Source organism: Chaetura pelagica, unplaced genomic scaffold (assembly GCF_000747805.2).
Source record: "Chaetura pelagica isolate M959 unplaced genomic scaffold, ChaPel_1.0 scaffold79, whole genome shotgun sequence".
Taxonomy (NCBI): Eukaryota; Metazoa; Chordata; class Aves; order Apodiformes; family Apodidae; genus Chaetura; species Chaetura pelagica.
Window position 1 is genome coordinate 374011 of NW_009969339.1, and position 11149 is coordinate 385159.

Consider the following 11149-nt stretch of genomic DNA (forward strand, 5'->3'; position numbering starts at 1 on the left):
GGGGGAGGAAAAAAAAACAAACCCCAACATGACACGGATTCACCCGCTGCTGCAGAGGAAAATGTGCGTCCCGACGACACGTAAGTACCGGGCGGCTCTGCCCGTTCTGAACCAGGTGCCTCGCTCGGGCACGAGTCCTTTGCAGAAGTTAACTCGGCAGTTCCGCAGTCCCGGGGAAGGAAACCTGCTGAGCACCCCCGCACCCCAGCCCCGGGCCCTCCCGACTCCCCAGGCCAAGCTGGTCCCCACCAGGGAGCTCAGCCCCGAGGTAAGGCAGGGGTGTCCTGAGCTGGGACAGGGCCGTGGGAAAAAAGGTTGCAGGAGGGGAGGGTGGCAGGAGGGTTGCAGGTTATTATGGACTCGGTGTTCCCTCCTGTTTTGTAATCAGGTCCAGGCTCAGCTTTTACTATCTGCCTCCTCCTCTCATTCAATGAAGAAATAATGATGTTTTGTTTTGTTTCGTTTTCCTAAAGAAAGCACTGGCACCAATTTCCCATCTCCTCCTACCTCTCTACCTTCCCTTTGATCACCAGATGCAGACCAGGTATATTCTGGCAGCACCTGCTAGGGGATCCCAGTCCTCTTACAGCAGGGGCAGTCCACATCGAATCATGGAATGGTTTGGGTTGGAAAGAACCTTAAAGTTCACCTAGTTCCAACCCCCCTGCATAGGCAGGGACACCTCCCACTAGACCAGGTTGCTTAAAATCACTAGGGACAGACCCCAAACAGATGACAACACACTTTTCAGCCTGAGGCCAAGATTCCTCACCAATTCCTACCCATGTGGGTGCTGCCAAAGCAGCCAGCAGAGTGGATCCAACCCAGCTGAGGCACTGATGTCTAGTGGGGGGTTTTTTCTGTCAAACTGGGCAGAATGTGTGATACAGCATTTGAGCTGGTACATGGTACTTGACAAAGTTAGAATGGCACAGACAGACCATACCTGCTTAAAGACAAAGTTTCTTCACTACAGCTGTCTGAGCAGGAGAATGAATGTATGGTGAATCACTGTGTTGCATGCCCTTTTGATAGGGGTTTTGGAGCCTTGAAGCTGTGTTTACTCTATTGCTAAACCACAGCCTGAGCGAGCAGCTTTGAGGTCTGGACCCCAGACACTTCCCCAAGTACTCTCCATCCCCAGCATGAGTGTCCCCGTCCATATCTGCTGTTTGTAGGGCTCTGTCTGCAAACGCTTTTTTAAATTATTATTATTATTTATAAAAATCCTGAGCCTGAAGAAGGAACATCCGAAGGAATTCGTAACTATGCCCCCACCTTTTAGAGGACCATCTCTTTATGAATATAATGTCTGGTCTCTGCCACCCTTTGCAGGGATCTTTGTCCCCAGAGCAGCCCCTGCCTTCCCCTTTCCTCCAACAAGTGACTTACGTCACTGGAACAGCACTGGAAAAACAATATCAAAGGAAAGAGCCTTAGAAAGGTCAGTGTGTCACAGCCCAAGGTACCTGTAAATAAAAAAAGTCAAAACAATTCCTGTCCTTCAAAGCTCATTGAAGTATAGCAAGAAGCATTTATGCCTATCTGATATCCAAGGAACCCACCCAAAGCTCAGATCTCCCCTAAGCTTTCCAGAAGTTGGAATGACATCTACAAAAACCAATAAAAGCTGTTATACCATGAGGTGAATGAACAAAGCTGTGATGCTATGCAGAATCTTATCTAGTAGAAAAGTCTCAGGAGTATTTCCGGCCTCCTGAAAGTGGTAAATATTGGAAGACCTTTCCTTTAAGGTCCTCAGTTCATGAAGACAGTGACCCTTCCAGTTGACACTTCCAGAAAATTTTGCCAATGTCTGAATGATCCTGAAAGCATCATGACTCTCTCCTGCAAAATTTGCCATGGTGTCTCTGATCTGGAGTATATGCTGCTGTCTGTTACTCACGTATCATGGAGCCCTGACAAAAGACAAAAGGCACGTCCTTCCCTTATCTGTCTCTTGTCTTCCTGCAGCTTCTCACCCACTGTCAGCAGAGAGCTGGTGGAGAGTGAAGAGCTTGTTTGTTCAAGGCTCTCTCTGAATGAGCTGAGTGCTGTTTCCATGCCAAACCCTGATGTGATGGGCAATTGGGCACCTCAGATTAGGAGGGTTGAGACACTGCTTTGGTGTTGCAAACAGTTGGGACAGGCAGAGCCTCTTCCATTAGCAGTGCGTTGTCAGGGCCCAGAAGCAGAGAGAGAGAAAACAAGAGAGAAAGGGAGAAGAGAGAGATCTGAGCTGATCCTTCTTGGTGTACTCAAAATAATCTGGCGCTTCCTTTACTCTCAAACTGGCATAGCACAAACCAGCTACCCTCCAATGGAGGAGCTGAGCTCAGCCTCTCAGCTTGGACTGAGAGTAGAGGTGCTTCAATTTCTGCTGGTGGAGCTAAGATCCTCATAGTAAACTGGCTGATGAAACAGAGCTTCCACAAGCAAGAGGATACTCTGTGAATGGGAGAGCCACAGTTGGAACTGCACTTAATCACTGGATACTCTGCCCTCTTTTGTTCATAAGGCACCTCACCCTCCTAAATGAGGCCCTGGGTGACTATGTCCTGAGTGTTGGAGCCATTAGCAGAAGATGACAAATTTTACTGTCCCTAACCTGTGGTTCTTTCCCCAGAGGATTCACCTCTAGGGGAGAGGATCCATTGTCTGCACATTGTGCCATGTTTCTGTTGGTCTCTCCATGCCAGCTGTACCTCCCAGGACTAGATGGGGTCACTGTTGTCCTACATTTTCCACTGGCTGCCAGCATCCACAAACCTGCCTTGACTTTTCCATACGGTGTGTAGGTCTTCATCTACACACTGATCCTGTGGTGATTTTATCTGTGGCTTGCTCAGCTGTCATGTCTACTGTTTCAATGGCATTTTTCTTCTCCTCTCACTTCCAGATTGCTAACTGATCCTGCAAGGACACTCCCCCTGCCTTCTTCCCTGACTCTGCTATGGACACTTCTGCTTTCAGCCTCCCCACACCGGCAGTGTTGGAGGAGGGGAATGCCTCTAGCAGCTGGGCTGGCTTCACCACCCCCAACATCTCCACCACCCCCAGCCCTGGCGTGGTTGTCAGCGGTGTCCTCATCCCCCTGGTCTACCTCATTGTCTGTGTGGTGGGGCTGGCTGGGAATTCTCTAGTCATTTACGTGGTCCTGCGACACTCGGTCAGCGAGTCGGTGACCAACGTCTACATCTTGAACCTGGCTCTAGCTGATGAGCTCTTCATGCTGGGCCTGCCATTCCTGGCTGCACAAAATGCCCTGTCCTACTGGCCTTTCGGGTCTTTCATGTGCCGCCTGGTGATGGCTGTGGATGCCATTAACCAGTTCACCAGCATCTTCTGCCTGACAGTGATGAGCGTGGATCGCTACCTGGCAGTGGTCCACCCAGGGAAGTCCTCCAAGTGGCGGACAGCACGGGTGGCCAAGGCTGTGAGTGCAACTGTGTGGCTGCTGTCTTCTGTGGTAGTGCTGCCCGTGGTGGTCTTCTCAGATGTCCCCTTAGGGATGAACACATGCCACATTCAGTGGCCAGAGCCTGCCTCAGTGTGGAGAGCTGGCTTCATCATCTACACTGCCACCCTGGGCTTCTTTGGGCCACTGCTAGTGATTTGTCTCTGCTACCTCCTTATCGTTGTGAAGGTTCGTTCCTCTGGCAGAAGGGTGAGGGCTCTGTCCTCCAAGCACAAGCTTTCAGAGCGCAGGGTGACTCGCATGGTGGTGGCTGTTGTGGCTGTCTTCGTCCTTTGCTGGCTCCCCTTCTACGTCCTCAACATAATCAATGTTGTCTGCCCACTGCCAGAGGAGCCATCCCTCTTTGGTGTCTACTTCCTCGTGGTGGTGCTGCCATATGCCAACAGCTGTGCCAATCCCATCATCTATGGCTTCCTCTCCTACCGCTTCAAGCAGGGCTTCCGGAGGGCCATCCTCAGGCCATCCCGACGAGTCCAGAGCCAGGAGGTGCCACCATGCCCCCCAGAGAAGACTGATGATGAAGGAGAAGAGGGTGAGATCAGCAAGATCACCCGGAATGGTAATGAGAGGCAGGAACACCCTCTAAGCAGTGGGGAAGGAGAAAGCAATGAGCAAAAACCACTCCCTGAGGAGCCTGTGGGATGCGAAAAGAGCAACAAGTTGCATGTCAGTTATTTATGATGAAAGGGATGCTGCAGGGGAAAGAGACACTGGGACATAGGATCCTGTTCATCCTCTGTGCATTTCTGCCTCAAAGGCAATGGGACACATTGATTCAAGGGAATATTAAAGGCCAAGACTCTGTTTGAAGATGAAGAGAGCTTCATGAACTTGTGGGAAAAGCATTGTTCTTGACTTTGGAGGCGACACCTGGGGTTTGTGTGGTACCACGTAAAGGAAGGACTGTGTCCAGGGAGACCTGAAGAGGTGATGGGCACTGACAGTATGGGAAGAGCAAGGTCAGCTTTAGCTTGCATGGTATGTCTTTAGATCATCCAGCTGTGAAGGACATCAGCTGCCATTTGATTGTGATATCTCAAGGAAGTCCTCAAAAGGCATATGCAACAAAAAGGCATCCCAGTGCCTGGATTATCTTCCTTATACACATAAGAAGCCGTTTGCCCTAAAAGAAAAACCCCAAATGAAAAACGGGAAGGAAGAATGTCTGCAGTGAAGACATGCCAGCCAGTTGCATGAATGGCTGATCCCTTCTCTAGGTCTCCAGTAAGTCTTAGGGAGAACTTTCCTACCCATGCTGTTTGTGGTTGGAGACCACACCGACTGCTCAAAGCCTCTTCTTTCTCCCTAGGGCTCTCATGAACTCTTGGCAGCTTGATGAGACCTACCTGGGAGGGCAAGCTGGACATTTCTTTCCTGAGCTTTGCATTCTTCAGGGTTTTCCTGATGCCTCTGCACCCTGGTGGAAGGTATAAGAAGGGTAGAGAAGAAGAGAATGAGGCATGAGTAGGAGGCAGGGTTTCTTATAAGCTGAAATGCCCTTTCCCTTTTCCTCTCCCTAAACCTTGTTGTAAATAAACAAAAAGCTTTTGGACTTAAAAGGCCAATTGGGCAGAATAATTCTGTGCGTTTAGGGAAGGGGGGTGCTATAGATTTGTCTTTCCTAAGAATACGCCATGTCTTGGAGATGAGTTGGTGTCTGTATGGAGTAATGTTTGGCTGGTATAGAAGATGAAGGCATGTATCAGTAGAGGACAGGGGCAGGGAGCAGAGAGAGTTCATGGGACCTCCAAGTGTGTGAGTTGATTTGTCTTATGGGGAATGGTAGGGTATTTGACCACAGGACTGTACATGTGTGAGAATGGCTGAAGGAGGTCAGAGATCAAGGAGGCAGTGCTGGTGGGAGATATGCATGGGTTGGGCGCTATGCTAACTGTGAGTGGCTGTGGGGTGTGTAGAAATGTGTGCAAATGTGCCTCAGGGAAATGCTCGTGTTTAAGTGTACACAGGCTCAGGTGGGGAAGAGTATTTAAGTCACTGAGATGTTTAAGTACAGATATGATTGTGTGGGCATACAAGTGTATATGTATATATGGAAATGGCCATGCTTGGGTAAGAGTGCAAGAGTGTGTGAGTTGCTGTGAGTGGTGGATGAGTGCTTGCTTCTGTGCATCACTTGTTGGAGGAAAGTTGTGGGTGGGCCCCTCTGTGTGCTGGCTAGACAAGCACTGATGTGGCACAAGGTTGGGTGAAGGTCTCTCCCTCTACTTTGGCTTCATTCCTGCAGGCTCTGCTAAATGTTTGTTGCCACACATTGAATTTCTCCATGAATGCTCCTCTCCAGGAGGAGACGTGCATCCCTGAGGTCAGGAGATGTTAGAGGAGCTAGTCCATAGAGGGCTAGTGATGACACCTGGCTGGGTCATGGAAAGGTGTTTCACGGGTGGCTTGAGAGAAGGCATAAGGTGGGAAGGGATGGCATGGGGCCAGGTGCAACAGAACAGAAGACAAATGCCCTGGATTAGAAAGCAGATCAAGCAGCAGCAGCAGAGTATGGGAACAGAATCACTTTATGAGGAAGCAAGAGACAAGGTCATTCTACGGTGATGTGAGAAGAAGTGAAGGCCTGGTAGGCATCAGGGGAACAGGAATCTGAGTTCAGGAAAAGAGCATAGCAGAGCATCAAGTGAGGATGAGAGCAGAAAGCAGAGAGCAGAGGAAGTCTAGGAAGGAACTGCAAATATGACCAAGCAAAAGACATTCAGATGTGCTCTCAGCCACTGGTACAGCCATCACTTTTCTGACAGAGGTGATGATTGTCCCTGTGAATCTTTTATCCTCTTATTTTGTTTTTGAGCCTGGGATGCCAGTGCCAAGCTGGGCATACCTGTAGGTTCAGCTTCTCCCTCTATACAGGGCAACAAGCAGTAAGATGATTAAAAGGTCTGGCTACTGAACGATCAACTAGATGAGCACTTTAAATGGGGGTCTGTGTTGCTCCTCTTGGAGGGAGGAGCAGCACAAGGTGAATGCTGGGCACCACTGGTGCAGGAAACCCTGCAGGACAGAGGAGAAATACTATTAGCTGGGGAGAATGTAGCACTGTTCATGGCTGAAGACCAGGCAGTGAAGAATATATGTGACAGTGAATGAGGACCTTGCAGGAGACAGCTCAGATGGTGGCATGCAGGTATAGGAAGGGTTTCCCTCTCCACAAGGTGGTTACCCAGCTGCTGTGGGGAGACCCGGAGTTCCCTGACTGCCAACACACCAGGGACTCTCCTTCACCACTGAGTTGAGCTGAGACTTAATTTTGCACACCTTTGAGCTCCATCTGCTGCAAGTCACCACTCAAGAAACTTCACCGACTGGCTGGCTTCTTAAAATACCTACATCTCTGAAGAGCCCAAGCACTGCAATGCCAGCACTGGGCAAGTGCGCCAGGGAGACATCATTTTGATGCATGGAGTCTCAGCCTACCAGCAAGGCAGCTCTGCAGGGGAGCCTGCTGTGAAAAACAAAATGTTTTCCAGGGACACCTGCAGAAAACAGGAGATCTTTAGTTTAAACAGGAGTTTAAAAGAAGAGAGTCAGAAGTATCGTGTTTTTCTGTCTTGTGTTCTCTTGTCCCCCCTACACCACAGTCTATTTTTCAGAGAATAGGGAAAAAAAATGGAGACGAACTGAAAACAAGACTGGGGGAAGGAAAAGAAAAGGCATTTTTTTAGTCTGAAATTTGTGAGGTGAAAATAAGCACTACAAAATTCTACAAAGATTAAAAGCCTGTTTTTCATAGGAGCAGATGTTTGGAATGACAGCGGGTACCTCGCTGCCTCCTGACCCCTGCTTGCTGTCCTCAGCTCTATCTCCCTCCTGGGGATCCTCCAGCTTTCTCCGTGGTAATAGCATTAATCTGGCTACCTTTGTGATCCCTTTCCCTCTCCTAACGATGGTGTGGTTGACTTTGGACAACCCAGAGGCCACCAGAACCCTGCACAGTGGCTAAGTGAAATTCTGGCTGTGCTCTGGGGGATTTTTTCCAGTCAGATATGGAAATGGATTTTTCTATTCTGGATGCAGAGACACGGAGATAAGGGCTCCATCAAGCCCTGTGCTGCACAAAAGGTTTTATTCTTGTCACGTAGAGATCAGAGCTGCAGGACTAGAAAAGGCCGCAGTGACTTCAGCAGCATTGTGCAGTGCCTCTTCCCAGCTAACGTTTGATCATAGATGGGGTGTTAGAGCCAATTCTGCCAGCTGCTCAGAGAGCTCGTGTGCACACGTCAGAGTGCACAAGAGCAGATCTGGAGAGATATATGTATGTGCTGTGTTTGCACACACACAAATGAGTATTGATGTGCTTGCATGTGTGTGTGTGTGTGCGTACATGTGACCGTGCGGATGTGTATAAATAGATATATGTATATACATATTCATATCTGTGGGTGCATTGTTCCAATATAACTCTGTGTGCATGAGACCATATGTGGCCACCCACAGAGATGCATGCATACCTCAGCATCCATGTATCTCTTGGCCTAAACATAAATGCAAGACACAACACACACAGCCCACGCACGGGCTAAAAGCGGGAGATGACAACCTGACCTTGCAAATGACCCTCCACACGCTGCCCCACCATATGTGCACACCCAAGCACACTTCTGCCAGCCCACCAGTTGCCTGGGGCAGCTTCAGACCCACCCAGGCTGACCTTTCTGCTCTGCAAGGGGGAGCTTTCAGAAGAGACACTGGAAGGGCAGTGAGTGGTGTTTGGGAAGGGGTTCCAGCATGGGTAGGCGAGGGTGTGTTTCCAGGCTGTTACTAACACAGCCCACACTTAATGTCATTTAAAGCCGTTGTTAGGGAACTGCTTGTATTTGCCATCAACAGGGAAACACAGCAGCTCAGCTCAAGCAAGAACTACAAGACTGTGGAACAAGGGGGTGTGGGGAGGGGCCAGGAAGCAGTTAATCAGTTGTTGAAACAAGGTGTCCCGTAGATAAAAGGGCCACCGAGATAGAAGAAATGGAAACACCCGTGAAAGGAAGATGCTCCTGGCTCTCCTGAGGACGCAACAGAGAATCAAAGTGCTTTATCTGCTCGAACGAGTGGAAAATATGCAAATATTTGCTCACGAAAACTTGGTGTTCTTTGCCTTCCCAAGCATAAAACACGCAAACGCCACGCACAGCGCGGCCGGCTCGCCCAGACCTCACACTCACCCCGTCGTGCACAAACACACACACAGAGCACGTCAACGCAGCCGGCTCAAGGTGCACGCCTGTGCTGCGGCATGTCCTCCTGTGCAATGACAGAGAGGAAATATTTACGCCTTGATGCACGGACTGTGCCCCTTCACTGCCCCGCTCGGGGGTCTTTAACCGCGGCAGCGGCCAAGCTGCCAGCGGGGGAGGGGGGATTTTGCAGAGAGGACGAAGGAAAGTGAGCCCACCCAAGTCACCTAATCACCCAAGTCGCTTGGCCGTGAGGCGGGAGCACGGGTGCTGCGCGGCTCGTCCTGCAGGGGGGAGTCGGCAGCCGTCGGGCGGGCACCGGGCAGGGAGCCGGGCAGGGAGCCGGGCAGGATGCGGCCGAGCCCTGCTCGCTTGTTACGCACCTGCTCTTTTCCCACCTAGAAGTGTCTCGGGCTTGAGGCAGGGCTGTGCCCGGCGGGGGTGCCGGGCAGGGGGCTGGTCCCAGCCTCCCCGCACGCCCCGCGGGGTGCTGACTGCGGGAACAACGATGCTGTGGGGACTTGTGTCAAGAGCCTTTTGTCTTCTCGGAAATCCCATGTATGCACCGTGCCGGGTAGTGGGCCTGGAGACCCATGCAGAGCCAGCTCTCTGCTGGACCCTCAGAGGCGCTGTAGGTACTGCAAGGCATCCATTTCAGCAGGGATCTGTAGCTGTGGAAAGCACCAAACTTTGCTGCACGGCCTCAAACAACACCTATGCCCTACGCCTTGATGCAGTGATTAACATGCTGGTGCTGGAGCAAATGACAACACAACACGGCAGGACTTCTGCTGCTGACTGGTTTAGGACGGTGCTACCAGAGGGATTTCCCTGTTTCAGCCTCCGCTTGGTGTCAGCGTGGTTCCCTTAGTGGGAAGTACCTCTTGCAGATCCAAGGGTTTCTGTGAGCTCTGCAACGTCAGCTTCCCCCCTCCGTGTTGCCACAAAGAGCTTGTTTCTTTGGTCAGAATGGTCATGGGTACCTCTGAAGAAAATTTCCTTGCCCTAACAACTGACCACCTTTTGCAGCATTCCTTGTGAAAGCTAAAGATGCCTCCAGTAGAGACCTACTGAGTATAACTGTTCAAGGCAGGGCTAGGTGTGTGTGTAGGAGGGGAAGGCACAATACCCTGCGTGGATAGGAGTGGATGGGAGGAGGAGGCATTTGGATACATTCAGATGCAGAGAAGCAGAAGGCAGCAGGCTTGGATGGAGGTTATATTTAAGAACTAATTATATCAGGCTGAAATGTCACCTGGTATCTCCCACTCAACCAAACTTTTGGGCCTAGATGCTCAAAAGGCAGTGAAGTCTTGCTGGTTGCAGCAGGGTTAGCATTTATAGTCACATGCCAGAGTTTGGGGTGGGCACCACACAGTGTCTTGTCTCACTGGTCTTGCTGGCAGAGTCACAAAGTGGGGGTAGGAAATGGGAGAAAAGCTCCCTATGGAGAGAGGGGCAACCTGAGTGATGCATCCTTAGGTGCAAGGCATCTCCAGCTGGCAATTTGTCAGAGAGTCTCTTATAGACCATTCAGCTGTGTCTGGCAGACATGAGGTGTCTGGGACTAGCTGTGGGGGCAGTGGGAAGTGGAAGACAAGCTCCTGCTTCCATGCTCAGTGCTGGACGTTGCCAGGTCTAGCATCAGCTTGACTCTAGTGACAAGTACAGGTGAACAGCTCTTCCAGCTGCTCCTCAGCCACGTGGCGCTTCAGCAACACACAGCAAAAAAATGTAGTGGCTTTGCCAGGCCTTGCTCTCTGTGTGAGACAGTCCAGGCTGCTGAGCAGCCTGCAGCAGAAATCCCTGCTGGCAGAAGTGCCCTCAAACTTGGCGGCAGCCTGTGGAAAGTCAGGGAATGTGCTGTTCCTGGTTGGTCCAGGCCCCACATGGGCAGAAGTTATGAGAGAAATGTAGCCACGCAGCTGACGTCCAACAGGCCTGCCCAACCTCAGAGAAGTACAGGATATTCTAAGCCAGTCATTTCATACCATGTTGGTGTTCTTGAGCAACAAGGGCTGGCTGTTACACAAGCCCCGTGCACAGCCATGGAGTCCAAAGGCTGGAAAAGATTTGACTTTCCAATCCACTCTGCAGCCTGTCTGGAGAGGCTCAGCCATGCCCATACAGCAGAGGATCTGCTGCTGTTACTGGGTAACTTAGGGCCACTCCAAAGTACCGAAGCATAAAAACACAGTGCCACCTTTCTGTGTCTCAGGTGGCCCCCTCCCTGTTTGCAGGCAGGAAGGGCAAGCCAGAGGGACCCAGCTGCAGTCAGGCAGTGATGGAGAGGAGGTGAGCACGGAGCAGCGCTGCCCGTCGCTTCCCACCTCTGGAAAGTGTGAGCTCTCTTGCAAGGCTAGCAGTGGCAGTAGCTACAAGCCTGAACTTTGCTTCCAGAAGGAGTCAGCTGTGGGGCTGAGCAAATGGTGATGCTGTGCGGGGTGGGTGCAGGGAGGGAGGGAAGGAGGGAGGG

General features: G+C 51.0%; 1 protein-coding gene across 1 annotated transcript; it reads left to right on the forward strand.

Moving 5' to 3' along the window:
* The first annotated feature begins 28 nt into the window (after positions 1–28).
* SSTR3 (somatostatin receptor 3) lies at positions 29–4159 on the forward strand. Its single transcript, XM_010005746.1, has 2 exons — positions 29–80; positions 2900–4159. The coding sequence occupies exon 2, from the start codon at positions 2954–2956 to the stop codon at positions 4157–4159; it is 1206 nt and encodes a 401-aa protein (XP_010004048.1). The 5' UTR covers positions 29–80; positions 2900–2953.
* The last annotated feature ends 6990 nt before the right edge of the window (positions 4160–11149 follow it).

What these genes read in the sequence shown, in the direction of transcription:
- SSTR3 (XM_010005746.1), top strand. Translation starts at nt 2,954, where the DNA reads ATGGACACTTCTGCTTTCAGCCTCCCCACACCGGCAGTGTTGGAGGAG.